This window comes from Geotrypetes seraphini, chromosome 13 (assembly GCF_902459505.1).
Source record: "Geotrypetes seraphini chromosome 13, aGeoSer1.1, whole genome shotgun sequence".
In the NCBI taxonomy this organism is placed as follows: Eukaryota; Metazoa; Chordata; class Amphibia; order Gymnophiona; family Dermophiidae; genus Geotrypetes; species Geotrypetes seraphini.
The window spans coordinates 15964879-15984963 of record NC_047096.1 but is presented as its reverse complement, the minus strand read 5'-3'; the positions used below and the strand labels follow the sequence as shown (position 1 = coordinate 15984963).

General features: G+C 41.7%; 1 protein-coding gene across 10 annotated transcripts in view; it reads right to left on the bottom strand.

Annotated features, from left to right (window-relative positions):
• TNNT2 (troponin T2, cardiac type) overlaps positions 1-20085 on the bottom strand; it is a 38221-nt gene that overhangs the window by 2055 nt on the left and 16081 nt on the right. For 8 of the 10 annotated variants that reach the window (XM_033917817.1, XM_033917818.1, XM_033917816.1 and 5 more), the window contains 10 exons: positions 18022-18084; positions 17289-17321; positions 15436-15457; positions 12294-12354; positions 11433-11549; positions 11256-11333; positions 8151-8264; positions 7955-8064; positions 5925-6015; positions 1957-1997 (listed from right to left, as the gene is read on the bottom strand). In XM_033917817.1, coding sequence (XP_033773708.1) covers positions 1957-1997; positions 5925-6015; positions 7955-8064; positions 8151-8264; positions 11256-11333; positions 11433-11549; positions 12294-12354; positions 15436-15457; positions 17289-17321; positions 18022-18084 — 730 coding nt within the window. The remainder of the gene's footprint in view (positions 1-1956; positions 1998-5924; positions 6016-7954; positions 8065-8150; positions 8265-11255; positions 11334-11432; positions 11550-12293; positions 12355-15435; positions 15458-17288; positions 17322-18021; positions 18085-20085) is intronic. The other 2 variants (XM_033917820.1, XM_033917825.1) reach the window with 1 other exon arrangement.

Sequence of the window (20085 nt, the reverse complement as noted above, 5' to 3'; positions counted from 1 at the left end):
ACATTGTTCCCAGAACTCTTCTATAGTTTCAGGGTGGAATGGCATGACAATCTTATCTGTGCATTCCATATTCCATAAAGAACAAACAGAAGCCCTTATCTGCCACAGCCAGGGAATATGTCACAGAGGAGACCCAAATGCACTTCGGTTTTGTGTACAAAACAACTTCTGTACTCCCAGGAAAATTAGAAAAATGTGAAGTCCCCCAAACTACAGAAGCAGAGAGACAGGCCAGGAAATTTTGTTTCTGGAGTTACCTACTTTTAACTCTATGGCACTTTCCAAAGGTTGATAATTCTCCCCTATAACTAATGCCCTTTGCTGGGTTATACCACAGATCTCTTGAAGCCCCTAGTCTGTAGAATGCCACCGTAATCTAAACTAGAGAATGACACGGGGACAAATTTGTCCCCTCCCCGCAGCAACTCAATTTCTCCAGCCCGTCCCCACAAGTTTTGTCACTGTTCCTGTCCCTGCCCCATTTCTGTAAGCTCTGCCTTAACCGCACAAGCCTCGAACAGTTATGATTTTAAAGTGTTTGAAGCTTGTGCAGATGAGGACAGAGCTTAGGCATTGGTGGAATGAGACATTATGACATCACAATTGGAGCTCTAGAATGTTGCTACTTATGATTTTAAAGTGTTTGAGGCTTGTGCAGAGGAGGACAGAGCCTGCAGGAATGGGACAGGGACAGGAAAAGAACTCACCGGGACGGGAAAATGAGTTCCCGCAGGGATGGGGAAAAATTTGTCCCCCTGTCATTCTGTAATCTAAACTCTTTTGGACATTTGAGTTCTTCTTTACTGCTGTTTCTCACATCAGAAATGAAGCAACACATTAGAATCTAGATTCTCACCTTTTCCTGGAATTATGCAGGAGATGGGGGGGGGGGGGGGAAACAGAGGCACAAGGAAAACAGATTAATTGGCATTGATATCACAAAATGCCTACAGTATAACCAGTTTACTACGTCTGTGCAATTTGCAAGTTTAGATGAAGGTGACTGTGATCTTAAGAGATATAATATTCTGCCTTATCAGAGGAAAAGCCATTCTCAGTCCTCAAAGGCTACTGGACGTGGGAGTGTGTGAAGCCACAAGGTGAAGGCACTGTACGACTGTGAAACTAAAGGAATCTTATGCTAATCCCACTAGCTCCTTATCAGTTTGGACAGGTAGATCCAGGCCTAGCTTTACCTCCATGGTATGCAAGGAGGTGTAGTTCTGATTTCCCTACTGAGTTCCCTAAGAGACACAGCTATTACATTTCTCTAAAACCAGAACTGGATTCACTTGTCCCTGTTTAACATGGAGCTGTATGGTCCCATATTAAGAAGAGTCCAAAATTGACACACCAAGAAACGTGGGAGTGATCAAGCTCCAAAAGCGAGAGGTCTTGGAACATGCAGACACCTCCATCCTCCTGTTCTCCCAACTGTCCATCATAAAACAAGGGGAGGTAGTAGGTAAGATAGCAGGAGATTAGTGAAGGAAATTCATGCAGGACCCCAGAACTGAGAAACTTTAGATTCAAGAGTTTCCATTCTGCCAAATTCCCAGAGGTACAAATTTTTGCAAGGTCTCCATCTCTGCAGTTGGGCCTGGATTTTGGTTTTATCTCCAGCCCAAGATAAAAATGTTGTAAGTCAACTGCCTGCAGTTGGCTTATTTACATGCTCCAGTAACAATAAAGAATAGAAATGCAAGAGAATATAGAATCCAATCTTTGAAGAACTCCAAATGGGAAGGAAGTGAAGGACCCAGACTAGCCACTGTCAACCCCAGTCCACAATCCACTTGGTTGCAATATACTGGATCTAAGAACCAAGTCAATGTACACAAAAGTCTCATGCTCTTTTGAAGATGAATACATTGAAAACCCTCTTAGGGTGTAAGGACTGTTGAAAGCCACTAGACTAGATGAAGGGGCATAGCCAAAGGTACTGTGAATACTTACACCTTCTGGTGATCACTGACCCGATTTCGGAGAACATTTATCTGGAAAGAAAGCAGAAAACTGTATGAACAAGCTGAAGCAGGTTGGAATCCTATAAAAGCAGCTGGAACCAAAAACAAAGATGTCCTCCATACAGGAACCGGTAGATGAGAGAAACAGAATGGGCAAGATCAGATTTCAATTAGAAAAAGAGAGATGCAATGCTGGAAGGGTAGAGAACCTCTTGCAATCTACTGGAAGGGTAGAGAACCTCTTGCAATCATCAACCACAATATGATATTACTACGCAGCCAAAAGAGTGTAAAAGTCATCAGCTGATACAGCATGTTGGCAATGTCACAGGTTCTCATGATCATATTTGACTCATTTGAGTACAGTATAGTGATGGTGTATACACATGACATGCAAATACTGTGCTTCCTAAATATCTTGTCATTGACTGAAGTGTTGCAATGGATACAAATGAAGTCTACCAGGAAAGAGGAGCTCCTGAGTGTAGTGTTAGAAATTTCATTGACTAATCGGGTGTTTTCCAAGATTATTTGATAGTTCTCAAACATAGAAATTGGTGGTAAATACCACCAGACCATCTGATCTACTCATTCTCCCTTCCCATAGTAATATTAAAAACCCTACTCAGTCTCAAGTTTTATCCTCTAATTCCCACCACAAAGAATCATCTGTTTGTTGTGTCGCATGAGTTCTTGATTTCCAGGATCAATTTTGCCTCAGCGCTTTCACTGGAAGGCTGCTCCATGTATCCACCTCCCTTCAGGTGAAGAAATGTTTCCTTATATTATTCCTGCATCTAACCCATGGTTCATGCATTTTCACTATACATATTCCTAGACCAGATTTTTGATGCCCTGACTTAATTTCTTAACTGGAACAGTACACAGAAGAGAGTTGTACAATTGGACCCAACATATAACATATATTAAGAGTCTCTTTTCCTTCCTCATGGCTTTATTCTTGTCTTTGAGGTTCACTGACAATTGCTAGTATTGGCTTAATGAACTAAGACTCTTTATAGTCATTCTTTGAACAGATTACAGATTACAGAAGATATATGGACTCTTGAGGAAGGCAGAGTTTGCCGAAACAAGGACCGTATCGGGTCCAGTTTTAGAACTCTCTTTTGTGTACTGTTCCAGTTGGAAATATTTTTATATAATTTTTAATCAGAAATTTAGTTAGATGTTTATATGGTTTTTATATGATTTTTAAACAATTTTCCTGGTCATCTTTATACAATAGAATCTCAGTTATCTGGTACTCAAGGTAATTGGTGGATACTGGATAACTGGTTTTCTGTTTAATTGAGAGTGTGTTACAAACCTTATCTAACACACTCTCAATTCCACCCCCCTCCTTCTGCCCCGAAGCATCAGCATGGCAGCAGTCCTGAGCTGCAAACCCCCTCGCTCACTCCCTCTCTCTCTCAGGAAGCAGTTGGAAGTGAAGCATCAGAGGAAAAGCCCTGCCAGGGCTGGCGACCAGCAGGCTGTGCCTCCTGCTAACTGTTGCACTTCGGGTAAAGGAGAGAGAGAAAAAGAGGGGGGAGGGAGGGAGCAAGGGAGTTCACGGCTCAGGACTGCTGCCTGCTTCTGCCACTTCGGAGCTTGAGGGAGGGAGGGAGGAAGGATGGCGTTGTGGCTCAGGACCGCAGCTATGCTGATGCTTCAGGGTGAGAGGGAAGGGAGTTTGTAGCTGCTTTGGGGCTTGGGAAGTTGAGGAGGGGGGAGGGAGCATTTGCGGCTCAGGATGCTACCACTGGTGCTTTGGGGGACATTTTTTTTCTACCAATGATTTTTTTTGCCGGTTGTGTGAGTCCTGGTTGACTGAGACCCGGTTAACTATGACTCTACTGTACTGGTGTATGGATTGCCATTTTTTGGGGGTTTGTTTTGGTTTCTGATTTGTGGTGGACATACCCCTTTTCTTTGTGTTTTAACTTCTTTGCTCTCATATCACGATTCTCTGCACTAGAAAATTTGGGGGTAATATCCAATGAGCATTTTGTTAGCTGCTAGCTTTTGGTGGCTGAATTGTGTCTAGAGATATTCAATGCCGGCACCTATCCAAGTACTTGAAATGAATATCCAGGCAGAAGGAAGTCACTGGGAGTTACTTAGAAACTGCCTGCATTCAATGGTGGTACCCAGATAGCTACTTGGTTAACTTAAGACAGTCTTTGTGGTGACCAATTTTCAGGATTACCTAACCAGTAGGAGATGCTCATACTTGGTCACGCCTTGATTTTCAGTGGCACATAACCTGATAGTGCTCTTTAAAATCTGGGCAGACTGCCATGGCACTATTTGGTTAGTGCCTGGGTGGTCAAGGGCAGAGTCTGGGCAGTGCCCAGATCAGGTTAACTTAGGAAAGCAAATAAGGAGTTTTAAGTTTACTGTGTAGCTGTCTGGGTACTGTTGTTGATGACTGCATCTACTTCAGCTGTTGAAGAGACAAACTAGTCATCTTTTTTAGAGTTAACATGGATTGTAACTCCTAGAAAGTGTTGAGCGTGGTCAACAACGCCAGGCTACCTCAGCAGGACCCATTTCCTGTGCATGAAACCACAAAATCTCTCAATCTCACATCCATTGGCCAAACCTCTTCATTCTTCTTGCCTACAAACACCCAAGTTTATTTAAAATGTGCCATTCCGCTTATCGAATTTCTAAGCGGAGTACATTTATATAAAATCATGGGTCATATATAAGTGTTGGCTTACATACAAAATGAGAAACAAAAGGGTAGTACAATACTAAGCTAAGGGGTGGGTCAGTAGAGTGGGCAGACTTGATGGGCTGTGGTCCTTTTCTGCCGTCATCTTTCTATGTTTCTAATAGGGAGGGGGTCCTGTCTGATGGAAACTCTAGTGATAGTGGTTCATAAATCAAAGGCATCTTTGAATGAGAAGGACTTCAACTTTGATTTAACGTGTTTTAGCAACATTTAAAACCAGTTTGTTCGCCTCCATTGACCAACTTCATGGTTAATCATGCCCTTTGCCTTAGCCATGAGGATCCATTTCCTGTTTCATAATATTAATTTGACAGATTTCAGAGTAATGCTGATTGAAGAAAAGGGTGAACATGGTAAGTGCAGGGGATGCTGGTCTCCTACACCACTAATTCTCTGAGCTGTACTGGGACACAGTCACCCTTTAACACTACCTCATTCACCTCCACAGATTTCAATAGCAGCCATACAAGCGCATGACCATAGGATCTGTAGCACAGGGTAAGAGAGACTGGTAGAAAGAAGGTGGCATTTCCAGATACTGGTCTTTCTTAGTAAGTGAGTCTAGGTAGCTCAATGGATCAGCCCTGCTAGGCTTTGCCCTAGGACAAACACTCTCCTGCTTTCAAACTGTTGTCCTAATAATAAAGCCACAGTAATAACCGTTGGCATCCAGGTTCCCTGAATCACATAGTTGCCGTCACTGCTATTCAAACCACAAACCAATGGCCTTATTTTTAACTTCTATGCCCTGACACTAGAGAACAATTCTATGGTGCATGCACCTCTGCCGATTATTTTCCACTTCCTCTTCTTATGTGAATTTTAGAAAACTTCTCAAGGCTTATCTATATAACACATTTTTATAATTGGTCATTTTTGATTTGTTTAATTGTAGCTCGATGTTTGATGTTCAGCTCCTCTTGCTTATTGTAAACCGCAAGGATCCACATGGTTTTGCGGTATACTTGTTATGTTATAATATTGCTGCATTAAGAAGGGTCACTTTATTTCAAATGTTGCACATGAAGGAAGTTTTCCTCAGAAAGGAATGATCGCTACCTGTGTAGTAGGTTCCTGCCTGTATACACACATCTTTAAAGAGCAATCAGTATGCTGGCTTAGAAGTCTATAAAGATGACGAGACCCAGGAAATCCCTATGTGAACTGAAGGTCCAGACAGACAAACAGAGCTGAAGTTTATAACACGAGACTCATACCTCATACTTTTGCTGTTTGAATTTTTCTTGCAGGTCAAACTTCTCAGCTTCCAGCTCGTATATCCACTGCCACATCTCTTGCGCTTTATCCCTGCAAGATCACGTCAAGAAAGAGTGAAGATGGAACATTAGATTATCAGAGGTAGACAATTCCGGTCCTCGAGAGCCAGAGCCAGGTCAGGTTTTCAGGATATTCACAATGAATATGTATGAGATGGATTTGCATGCACTGCCTCCTTGAGATGCAAATCTATCTCATGCATATTTATTGTGGATATCCTGAAAACCTGACCTGGCTCTGGCTCTCGAGGACCGGAATTGCCTACCCCCGGATTAGGTTATTCATCAGATCTCTCCCTGGAAATCTAACTCCAGGACGTTGCAAGATGCTAGTCCAGTTCTGGTGCTCCAATTCCCAGCCCAATGGGGTCCTACTTCATTTATTTTTTTATATATCACTTGACTGAACAAAAATCATTCAAAGAGTTTACATAAAACATTAAAATACCACAGAAAAATGAGAAATAAAAGCAAAATAATCACAACAAAATAAAAAAAAAAAAAATACAAACTAGTAATAAATAAACTGGCAAATTCTATACAGCCCACCTAAAGTTAGAAACTAATTGGCACGCCTAGATGATGTAGGCACCTAACTTAATTGGTTGATAGTCTTAATTGGCACCAATAATTGGCACATAATACCTCATAATTGCTGCTAATTGGAACTAATTGAAAGTTCGGTACCTAACTCGATAAACGCGATTCTATAAAAAGTAGCGCCTACCTAAAAGTGGGTGTGGTTAGAGGACAGATCATGGGGTTGAGTTAGGTCCCTCTTTTTGAATTAGACACCGTTATGTGCCTAACATAGGTGCAGGTATTTAGGAGAAGAAAATATTGGCATAAATACAGTGCGCCTACAATTAGGATGCCTAATGTCACTTAGACGGTGCCAAGCCTGATTCTATAAAGTGCAGCTAACTTTTATAGAATCACCCTTAGCACCATAGGAGTTGTTGCCAATTCTTAAGGCAGACTATTTAGAATCAGGCTCAAAGACTATACATTGTCTAAAGCCTCTCAATACTAGAGCATGACAGCCATAGGATGACATATCACTTGACTATATCCCTAGGTACTTGGGGGTAGATGCACTAAACAGGATTAGTAAGACTGCGTGGATCTGCTCCGATCCGATTTCTGGCTGATTCTAAAAGAGCTATTGATGCACTAAAACCTTTGCATGCAAATGATTCGTGTGGAGGTTTGTCGTAATCCCCGACTCTCTCATCCAATTGATTGCTGTGAGAATGACTCTCACACATGTGCAGAACTGGCAGGAGAAGCCTAAACATCTGAGAGGCAGGGGAAGCCCCAAAGCAGCTAATCAGGGCAGAAAACCTTTTTTTTATGGTTACAGATGCCAATGACGGCCCTCCCCGATGTCTCCCCAATGAACCAGCACCAGAGACTGACCCCCTGACCCCCCAGCACCAGCGAAAATTGGCAGGAGGGATGCCCACTTCCCTTCGGCTATGCCGACCCCCCCCCCCCACCCCACATGAGAGAAAATTGACAGGAGGGATGACCACTGCTTCTAACTTCGGAAAAAGGTACCGGGGGAGGATTTTCGGCGGAGCATCTGGTGGCAGGAGGGAGTGGGCACCCTTCCTGCCTTTTTTTTAGAGGGGGAGAAGGGGGAGGATTTGGGGTGGGGGGTTCCATTGGTAGGAGGGAGTGCGCATCCCTCCTGCCAATTTTCTCTCACACGAGGAGGGGGGAAGGGAGGAAGAAGTCGGCATGTCATGGCAGGAGGCATCTTTCCTGCCATTTTTTCTCACGTGGAGGGTGGGGTTGGCATGGCAGATGGGAGTGGACATCCCTCCTGCAGATTTCACTGCCTGCTTTCCTTTCTTTACCTGCTTTCCTTGCCCTGTATACTAGCACCCTGCCTTGTGTGTGTGTCTTTGGCTGTGTGTATGTGTTTCCATGTTAAAGAGTTTGGCCTGCATGCTAAATCTCCTCACCTAAGTTTGTCTTCAGTCAGATGGCCAATATTTAGGGGTTTCCGTCTCTCTGTCAGGATCTTCTTTTTCTTCTCCCGTTCGGTCTGCTTCTTCCCGCTCTTCCTCTCTGTCTGTTGTAGACAAAAAACATATCTCATGTTAGACCAAAGCAGAGCTAGGGCTCTGCACTTTTATGTGTTCCAGATCATTAGCTCACCTTCTGTAAGTAGCCACCAAAATGCAAAGACATATTGGAGATGGCCTTCTTCTTCTTAGCATCTTCTTCTGCCCTCTTCCTGTTCTCCTCTTCCTCTCTCCGGGCCTTTTCTTCCTGACAATAACAGAAAATGGCATCATAGGTTACAGTCTCCCTCAACACTGAGGATGGGCGAGTGGGTTATTGTGGCTCAGTTGGCGCTAACTGCAAAACAGGATCTAGATGTCTGGCATCCAAACGAGGTAAAGGGGAGGGACAGGATTCAGCCCAACATGTTCTCACAAAGAACTTCAAATGCTGGATTATATGGGGTTGCTTTGTGTTCCCCTGTGCTTTGGATGCCTTTGCTCAGGAATCATTAATTTAAGTAAAAGGAAAACCTTTTAAATTTTGCTTCAGGCCGTATCGAGGTGGAAGATGATATCTTTTTTTCTTAAAGGACCTACGGCCAAAAGAGGGCATCCGCTGAAAATCAGGGGTGGAAAATTTCATGGCGACACCAGGAAGTATTTCTTCTCCGAAAGGGTGGTTGATCATTGGAATGATCTTCCACTGCAGGTAATTGAGGCCAGCAGTGTGCCAGATTTTAAGAAAAAATGGGATAGGCATGTGGGATCTCTTGGGGGGTGAAGTTGGGGGGTGGGTCATTAGAGTGGGCAGACTTGATGGGCCGAAGCCCTTTTCTGCCATCATTTTCTATGTTTCTATGTTTCTCCTTTTTTTTTTTTTTGTGGATAAAAATATGGAAGCCATTGATCCTCGCATGAATCACTACCTCGGAAACAGAAGGGCAATATTCAGACACGCTATTAACTTGGATAAGCAGCCAGTTACTCAGGTAAATGGATTGTGAAAATGATGAAAACTTCACTGGCTTCCGGTGATTTCTAATATTCAAGATCCTACATGGCATTCTTCCTCCCCTAATCCCACTATCCTGGAATTCTTCGAGACCTGACACTACCAGATCCGCCCACAAACTCAATCTATCTTTCCCCTCATTAAAAGGCATCATGTATGCAGGTAAATTAGGGAAATCCCTTTTCTTCAAATTCACTGAGCTTTGGAATAACCTCCCTGCCCCGCTGCGGAACCTAGGTTCATTCCAATTATTCTGAAAGCATCTGAAAACCTGGCTTTTCTCCAAAACTTAAAGCTATCTATTTAAAATGTAAAGCTAGCTATCCTCTTCATAACCTCTAATTTCTTATTATGTCCTTCCCTCATTTATTGAATTTATCTGTAAACCGTGCCGAGCTCTATCTTTATGGAGATGATGCGGTATAAAACTTAAAGTTTAGTTTAGTTTATAATTAATGGGTTTGGGGTGATTTTGATTGGCTGAAAACTGGCATGGTCAATTACCACTCCAATTAAGCCAATTAAAAAATAAAAGTTAGACGACTGATCCCGAACTTAGGCATCACAAGGTGGCTGCAATTAGGGTGCCGCTTACAGACTTCCACAGTAGGGCATCCTACCCTGACCTTCAGAACGGTATTTAGAATTGATCATTCTTGGTAGCCCAGCTGCCAAGTGAGAGCTGAGATGGGTCAAAATCCAGTTTGGAATAGATCTCACTTTACTGTGACCTGGTCCTAATATCTAATGCAGCAGTCTTTAGGCCACACATATTCACTAGGGTTTTCAAGATATCCTCAATAAATATTCATGAGATAGATTTTATACAATGGCAACCACGCTTGCAGATTTATCTGATGAATGTTCATTGAGGGTATCCTAAAAATCACGAGTAGATCGAAGAAAGTCATAATGCCGCTTTATAGAGCAATGGTCAGACCACACTTGGAATACTGTGTCCAACATTGGTCTCCCAACCTAAAGAAGGATATAAAACTGCTGGAGAGGGTGCAGAGATGAGCAACAAAGCTAATAAGAGGTATGGAGAACTTGGAATATGAAGAATGACTCAAGAAACTGGGACTGTTCTCCCTTGAGAAGAGGAGGCTGCGAGGGGACATGATCGAGACGTTCAAAATACTGAAAGGCATCGATAAAATAGAGCAGGAAAATAAATTATTTACATTGTCCAACGTGACACGGACAAGAGGACATGGTTTGAAGCTAAGGGGGGACAAGTCCAGGACAAATGTCAGGAAGTTCTGCTTCACGCAGTGAGTGGTAGACACCTGGAATGCTCTCCCAAAGGAGGTTATTAAGGAATCCACTGTGCTAGGATTCAAAGGCAAATTAGATGCACATCTCCTTACGAGAGGCATAGAGGGATATGGGTGACTAAAACTACATCAGGTGTATACCTGACTGGGACTCCGCGTGTGTGGATCGCCGGACTCGATGGACCATGGGTCTGATCCGGAGATGGCAGTTCTTATGTTCTTAAAAACCCAACTGACTAAGCAAATTCCCAGGACAAGGTTGAGAACCACTGATATAGTGAGAGGTAGAGATAACCCATCAGGGGATTCAACTTGTAACTGTGGTCTATTTAAGCAATATTGCACTGCAGGTCCAACTGTTAAATAATGGCCCTTTAGTGAAGTTGAGCACCTCAGGCTGAAGATGAGGTCAGAAGAAGAGACGGGTAAGAGTAATTAACATAAATTAGTTAGGCAGATTATGTTACCACAGGAACTATTACATGGAGAGAATAGAACCTTGAAAACATGGAAGATGTCTATACGTGTGATAACTGGGATATATCCTTAATTTAGGGTTACCATATTGAAAAAAAGAAAACCCCAGATACATGACCTGCCCCGTTCCGCCTCCAACCCTGCCCCCAGAAAGCCTCCTCTCTTTGCGATGAGCTCTGGCCACGTCTGGAGCATGTGCGGATGCATGTGACGTCATCGATGCATGCTCGGAGGTCCTCCAGATGCGGCCAGAGCTTGTAGGGGCTTTCCAAAATCCGGATAAACGCTAGGTTTTGGAAAGTCCATCCGAGAACACAGACAGTCCTCTAAAAAGAAGACATGTCCGAGTTTTCCCGGACGTCTGGTATCCCTACCTAAACTTGACCATTGTAGGCCAGGGCAACACAGTAGTCAAGGTGGCCCGTGGGGGTCTTTATCTGCTGACTTTCATTATATTTATAGCCTAGCTGCTTTATACAAGGACACTCACAGCTGCTCGGGCTTGTCGCTCTTTTTCTCTCTCATTGCGAATCCTTAGCTGTTCTGCCCTCTCTGACCGCCGTGCTTCCTGCAGTGGGGGAAGCAAAAACAGGGTATAGAGCTATTGAGTCACGTAGGGGAGAGAAATACACCTGGAACTTGGCACAAAGGAGATTCTTAGTCTTACGATCCTGTCTTTGAGATCAATCAGCTCTTCCTCTTCCTTCTTGCGGTTCTCAAAATGGGCTTCGATCAACGTCTGCAGCTCATTCAAGTCCTTCCGCATGCGTTTCTGATGAATGTCCTGCAGAGGGCATCAGACACAAGCATAGTCTCAGTCAGATGCTAGATCAATGGTTGACAACCCTGCTGGCAGGTGTGCCACTATATTCCTGCCCGTAGGCTATTGCTGCCACCCACACAACGGGGCACCGTGTGTTCATGTGTTTAAAATTCACAGACCAGATCTTCCTATGTATAAGATCAGCACATACAATTAGTGACAACAATGTCATCCAAGGAGCTCCTGCAGCGCAATGGAACACAAGGATGAACAGGTGCGCAATTGTAGACACTGCCCTGATTTTTGTAGTGGAACTTCTACTCCGGGGTTCTTTCCAACATAGTCAGTTGGCCTTCAATGTGAATTTTAGCCATTCTATAGCCTTTTGTGAATACCAGTTGTGCTCATACCTTATGGGTAACAGAAGCAGTTTGCAGGAGTAGGATTTGGAAGCAGCAAAATTGGGCCCGATACACTCATATTACATTTTAGAAAGGAGATTAAATTTACAGCAAAAAAAGAAGATCTTACCCCCTCCTTTACAAAGCCACGCTAGCGTTTTTAGCGCCCGCCAGGAATTCTATGAGCTTCAGATTACCATGACAATCGGCGCTAAAAATGATAGCGCAGCTTTGTAAAGGAGAGGGTTAGTGAACTGTGTTATCTAACCACTGAGCTATGTTAAAGAAGCAGTTGTAACCAGGGGTTTGCTCTCTGAGTTTGGTTCTATGCTACTGAATGTGAAAAAAAGCCTCCCAGACTTACATCAAAGTCGACTTTCTCTCCATCAGGGATCTTGGGGGGTACCAAGTTAGGCATAAATGGCCTGCAAAAGATATCAGTGGTCATCCATAAAAAGTGGCTCCTTAGAACAGTGGCAGGCTAGGCATACTGAATTAGCATTTCATGGGATTGCCTTCAACACCTGGTCAAAAAAAGAAAAAAACCGCAGATACGATGTACAAGGTGTAAAATACTAATCTTTAGTGGAGAATTAAAAAAATAAAATTAAAAAATTGGTTCTCTTGTGTGAGTCCACAGGTCCGTGTTTCGGAAAGCACTCCTTCCTAAGGGGTCCGAAATGTGAATGTAGAAAGACGCCGAGAATCTTTAAAAAAGCGGCGCAAATTCTCCTATCTGGCTGTACATCGTATCTGCAGTTTTTTCCTTGTTTTGGTCTTTTGACTTCACACTGCAGATCAGTTGGATTGTTCTTTTGTTTTGCTTCAACTCCTGATGCCAGCCACAAATGAAACTGGGTAACACTGCAGCAAGCTGGGGGGGGGGGGGGGGTCACCTCTGTTTTGTTTCAGAAAAGCTCACAAATGGGCCAGTTTTCCAGCTCTGCCTGTTCATTCCCAGGCTAAGGATGTACCAATAAACTTCAGCGCCAAAACAATTCCAGATGAATTTCAACTCCTGCCAAAATTGAGTGATTCCTCTGTCCTATTAATCTCTTTCTCCTCAACAACGCATTTCCGGTCCTATTAACTCTCCTCTTTCCCCCTCTTAAATTCAATCAATTTGTACCTCGCTTAATCTATTGTAAACCGCATAGAACTTAACGGTATTGCGGTATATAAACTGTTATTATTATTATTATTATAGCTTTTAGGTAGAGAGTTAAAAGCCACTCAAAAATGTTTTCTTTCTAATCGGTGCAACATATGTTGACCCCCCTCCCCCCAACCCCCCGGATAAATTGACAGAAATGTATTAGAGAATGAGACGAGGACAAAATTTTCTCCATCCCTGCGGGGACTCATTTTCCCATCGCATCCCCGTGAGTTCTTTTCCTGTCCTTGTCCCTGCCCCATTCCTGTAAGCTCTTGTAATAGTAAAGTGTTTGAGGCTTGTGTAGATGAGGACAGAGCTTGCAGGAAAGGGGCAGGGATAAGGACAACGAGAAGAGGAGACTTAGAGGGGATATGATAGAGACTTATAAGATCATGAAGGGCATAGAGAGAGTAGAGAGGGACAGATTCTTCAAACTTTCTAAAAATAAAAGAACAAGAGGGCACTCGGAAAAGTTGAAAGGGGACAGATTCAAAACGAATGCTAGGAAGTTCTTCTTTACCCAACGAGTGGTGGACTACTGGAATGCGCTTCCAGAGGACGTAATAGGGCAGAGTAACGATACTGGGGTTTAAGAAAGGATTGGACAATTTCCTGCTGGAAAAGGGGATAGAAGGGTATAAATAGAGGATTACTGCACAGGTCCTGGACCTGTTGTGCCGCCGCGTGAGCGGACTTCTGGGCATGATGGACCTCAGGTCTGACCCAGGAGAGGCATTGCTTATGTTCTTATGTTCTTAAAACTCGTGGGGACGGGACGGGGAAATTGAGTTCCTGCGAGGATAGGGAAAAATTTGTCCCTATATCATTCTTTAAACTGCAACACTCTAGCAATCAAAATGTAGTAAAAGTGACCCAAGTAAAGGACAATCCAGCCATTGTGACATCACTGATGAGGTTGGCTCTTAGGCATTGGTGGAATGAGGCATTATGATGTCACAATACCAGATCTGGCCTGGTTATCACAGGCTGAAACTTTTCACACTATTTATTTGTTCAATTTTCTAGAGAGAATGACAGTAGAGAATGACACGGGTCAAATTTTTCCCCGTCCCCACGGGAACTTATTTTCCCGTCCTGTTAAGTTCATTTCTTGTCCCTGCCCCATTCCTGCAAGCGCTGTCTTCATATGTAGAAGCCTCAAATACTTTAAAATCATAAGTGTTTGAGGCTTGTGTGGTTAAGGCAGAGCTTACAGGATCAAATCAATTTCTCCTTCACCTGCTATCCTCTCACAACCATTAGCTTGCTCTGGTAACCCAATGACCTCTCATCATGTTCTCAACAGATCTGTAGGTCTTTAATATCAAGAGAAAATTCAAGAAAGGGAAAAACAATATAGATAAGAAACTGTCTCTTAAGGAAGCAGCTACACCCACCAGATGTCAAACCCCTTTTCCTCACTCCAGAGTCCTCTAATAACCCTTCGCAACAATCCTACTACTTTTATATCATCTCTATTTGGTCAAGGGACTCACTCACCCCAACCTGGATCCGACTTGATTTTCATCTGATTTACCTTAGTTCTAGTTTACTCAATGTCTTTCATCTCTCTGTCACTAGTCTATTTTGGACTGTAGGAGCAATTCTGATCACGTTACTCCTCTGTTGAAAAATGCCCACTGACTTCCCATTCATCATCGGATCATTTATAAAATCACCCTCCTTACTTTCAAGACCCAGCAGACTAATGCACCAGCATTTATTGACAGACTACTTATTCCATATGATTCCCCTAGAATCTGAAGATCCTCATCACAATTTACCCTTAATGTTCCATCTCTAAAAATAATTAATACTCGTCATTCATACATTTTCTTTGTAACCGTACCCACTATTTGGAACTCAGTACCTTTACAGTTAAGGATAGAACAAAACTTGGTTAAATTTAAGAGCAGCTTAAAATGCTTCTTTTTTAAAGATGCACATGATTAATGTATCTGATTCAATTTTGATGTATTTTATACAATCTTAATTCACCTTTATCTCTTATCAATTTTAAAATTCTTCCCTTTATTCTTCCCTCTGTTTTTAATTTTTTTTTTAAATTGTAATTTTTTTCCACACTTCCCTTTTGTTTTATTCCTAACTCCCCCCTTAGTATGTCTGTCCTTGTATTGTCTTTGCCCATTATTTATTTTTGATTTTAATTGTACAACCCTTTGAAATATATTGTAAAGCATTTTATCAAATTTTAAATAAACTATTCATGTGAAATCCTCCTCTGCAGCTCTTACCATTTCATAGAAGAGTTTACCATATCACCTTTCATTTAGAATTCCTCAAATACATTAAGGTTTATAAAGTGACACAGAAGACACGCTCTACTTACTTGGGTCTTGGTTTGGATTCTTCTGTGGCCCACATAAACCAAAGAAAAAAGAAAAGAAAACTGAAGGATTATTCTTCCAAATGATTAGTAGACATGAAAATGCACCTGGGTGTAGTGCTCTTGACTGACTTTTCACCCCTTACTAGGGTTGCAAGCAAACAGTGTCATAAGCTGATGGCTTACACTTCCAATTTCTCTATGAAAAAATATTGAGATAATACAACCGCCTCTAACGTCTACTATATAAGAGACTAATATCTATCTATTGTAAGGCCACCAGATAGCACTGTTCTGCTTTAGGTGGTTGAACATTGTGGGCTAGCTACTTTCTGTTCAGTTCCTGTTCTTACTGATCCTCTCTTGAATGTGATTCTTCTCATTTCCTATCTCAACCTATAACAAGAAAATCCCTATATACTAAATTAAGGCCTTTTTTATGTGTTTTGGCACAAGCTTATTCTTATAACTGAAAGAATGTGAGTCCAAAGATACAATGAAGGTAATACCAAGTCCAGCTTAATCTGTCCAATATGACCTGGAGTTTGTTGGTAGCCTATCCTTCAGAAGAAACCATGTCATGTGACTCAGCACTGAAATCTATTGCAACACCACAAGGTGGCACTGCTCAGATTTAGGTGTTAAGGTGTTGTGTGCTAGTTACTTTCTGTTCAGCTTCTGTTCTTCCATAACTCAAGCTCTAACAAGATGAAAATCTCTGTGTAGAAAATAAAGCCTTGGGTACAATGGGACTAGTAGGCATACAAACCTATTTTATGCATATTCATTAGGGATGTCCTAAAAATCTGACCCATTGGTGGCCATCAAGGACTGAGATTGCAGACCAAGGTTCTAGGGAGCCTTTGATATGATTGAGGGATACATGCAGAAGTTTTGGCCCTGCCTAATTAGGATTGCAATGGGGAGTATCACAGTACTCTACCTTCACCCTGTTCCTTCCCTTCTCCACTGCAGAAATCACAGTAGGTTACTGCAGGATACTCATTCAGACTTCAACAATGAATGGTGGAAATATTGGGCTTGTGCACAAACAGAGATGCCTATTCTTCCTCAAAGTAGAGGGATTTTTTTTTTTTTTTTGTAATTCTCTGTATTTGGGGGAGATCATTTCACTGAAGTCTATGGAGGTGAGTAACACCATGGTTTGTCTCATGAGGCCATAGGGGGAGCAGATCGAAGGAATGATGTGTTGTCTTTTGCAATTAAGTGATGGGGGGGGGATAATAGTCACAGTTGCCTCTTGCAAATTCCATGACTCCCACGGCTGGTGGCCTCTGTTGGGAAAGTTATTGAGTGGTAATGATCCATCAGGGAGTGGAAGAGCCCATTGTGCTCAAACTTGTATTTCACTTTAGAACCTGTTCAGCCAATGTTTACAGCTTGACATATCAAAATCATGAAAATGTAAACTACCTGTAAGTCAAAGAGTGAGCACTCTTGTATTAAGTGAATTGAATTTCAGCTCCAATATTATGCTCATTCAATCAATAAGAAAATACTCTACAGATTGCAATAAAAACAACAGAGAAGCCAAACAAGACACCCAACAAAAATATGGACCCTACAGGTGTTGAGGCTTGGGTAAAAGTCCCCCTCCACCCCAAAAAAACTGTGCATTTTTATTCATTAACTTTCAGAAGGTATCTGATCCCCCCTCTAGCCTCCCTCCCAACTGGTTTAATATGGTATGAAAATACGAGTTGACAACCATATGATGGGGAAAAGTAGCTCGTAAAAGAAATAAAATAAAAACAGTCCCCTTTAAATCGCCTCCTCTATTTTCTCACCTTTCAAAAATGTTTCATGTCCTCTTATTCTGTCCCCTTTCCACTTACCATCTTCAGGTTCCTTCTCATCCTCTTCATTTTCTGAAAGTCCAGATAGAAAGACAGATAAACTATAGGTAAAGCCTCTTTTCTCTTCCAGGCTGTCTCTTGATGACCAAGGAAATACACTATATGGACATTTGTGTGAGGGGTAATTCTACAGTCTATATGCCCACAAGTACGTGCCCAGTTTGTATATGCATGTTTAGAATAACAGCATATATAATGATACTAATAATTTTATTTCTTATATACTGCCAAAGCCGTGGTAGTTCGAGGTGGTTTACAACAAAGAAGAGCTGGACAATCAGCGAATAAAGGTACAATCAGCGAAAATAGATACAATTGAATGGGTAAGCAGGATTCAGGTACAGTCAGCTAATAAAGGTATGTGCTTATGTACTCAAATGTATGTGTAAATACAAAATTCTTCCTAAATTCTATTCTACAAATACTTGCCTAACTTAGCATGTATTTGCTAGGGGTCGCACAAAGGGGTGGGATATAGGTGGGGCATAGGCAGGACTCTCACATGCATGTGACTTATAGAATAGCGTATTATGCATGGTCCTGCCACACTTATGGGGGAATTCATCAAAGGGCACTTTGCTAACGATTAGTGTGACCTAAATGTGAATGACACCCATACTCCCATGGATGCCGATTAACTGAGAGTATACTGTAGTTCACATGGACTGAGCATGCTCACTAAAATATTTGAACAAAGGATTTCATGGTGTACCTTGAGTGTCTGCTTCCTCCTTCAGCTCCTCTTCCTCTGCTACCCGCTCCTCTTCCTGCTCTTCTATAAGAAAAATCAAAAGGGGCATCGAAGTAAATTATCATGAACTGATCAACAAGATAGGATGGATCAATAATAATACCATCATGCAGGGATAATAGTGGATACCAGCTTCCTAAAGGGATAAGATTAGTTATTATTAGAGCCATAGCATGGACTGCTGTGGGCAGAGTTTTCTATGGCCTTTGGGAGAATCCAAGAATTAGCAATAAGAGAAATTCTAAAATATAGTTGAGATGTTGTAGAGAGAGACTAGAAGTCATAGCTACTGTAAGGCTGATGTGTGGATACATAGTGAAGAATGGCTTTAATGGGGAAATTCTAAACTATGCACCTCCTTGAGGGCCGCAATCCAGTCGGGTTTTCAGGATTTCCCTAATGAATATGCATGAGATCTATGTGCATGCACTGCTTTCAATGCATATTCATTGGGGAAATCCTGAAAACCCAACTGAATTGCGGCCCTCAAGGAGGGACTTTGAGATCCCTGACCTATATAGTATATAAGCACCTAGAGGGTATCTTATAAGCAAATATTCTATAAGGAAAAGTAGGTGCCTACTAGCATAACTAGGTATATACGCATATATGTGCTTAGGTGCGAGCACTTATGCGAACCATAGAGCTAGTGTACATTGGATTGGATTTCTTACATTTGATAGGCCGCTTATACGTGAGTATTAAAATATGAGAGGCATTCAATAATTTATCTACTTCAGTAGGAAAGAAAAGAGTTTTCAAACAATTTTTTTTGTTATTTTTCAATGCAGTCCACTAATAGCTCCATACACTTCATTCACTTTTCCTGTAATGACTTATCCCCTCTGAACATAATACTGCTTCAGGGAACCCAATTTCAAACTTGAAATATTTGCGTTACTGAGGTCTCTGTGAAATGAAAAAACCATCGTAAGATTCATATAGATGTTACATTTATAATTACAAAGCTGTACATTTATATTATTATTGGCTATGTCGGGAGAATACCTGACAGTTGAATACTCTTCTGAATGAACATTCCCAGAGGAAAATTAACCGCCAAAAAACGCCAAGAATTGAAAGCTGTTAAATCCACTACGAAACCACGCGAGGGCGTGGTGACATTGTTGCTGTCAAAAGTCTACCAATTGAAAATCCCAGCTGAAGCATTCAAAAAACCTACACCAAAAATGCCCACCATTCGATCTCGTTGAGACCATGTGGCTCAAGTGTGTTTAGATTGCATATTCAGAAGAGTATTCAACTGTCAGGTATTCTCCCGACATAGCCAATATCAATATAAATGTTCGGCTTTGTAATTATATTCAATTATTTTATTTCATTTTTCAATGACATATCAAGTATCCACTTGTACAGAAAGGTAAAGTCAAGCCAAAATACAATACTAAACAGATTATCTGCTATCTTAATAAGAAATGTATATATAGCTTAACTTTAACTCAAGTCCTCTAAATAAGGAAAGCAAGATGTAGCATCAGCGAGAAAATATAATATAATATTACAAAATAAAATGAAGACTAAAGGATGTATAGGCTGCGAAGGTAATCAACAATCAACGAGTACTCAAATTCCCTCTCCTTTTTTCAGAGAAGCCATTGACAAGAAGGTTGTAAGTTGGCTAGGATCAAAGAATACATATTTTTGTGTTTGCTTTGTAATCATAAATGTAACATCTATATGAATCTTATGATGGTTTTTTCGTTTCACAGAGACCTCAGTAACGTAAATATTTAAAGTTTGAAATTGGGTTCCCTGAAGCAGTAACGAAACATGGTCCACGTTGGGACCCAGAGACCACTTTAAGTTTTGTTATGCATTCCTTTGAAGATTTAATTCTAGACTAACATAGAGCAATGAATAATTGTTCCATGCAATGACTGGATGTTGAGGCTTAAAACTGTGGATTCATCCCCAACTGGCCTCTAGCGTCTCTGAGCATATAACTTTCAGAAATGTACATTCATTATATGAGAAGTTGAATTCATTGCATTGAAAGGGGGTTCA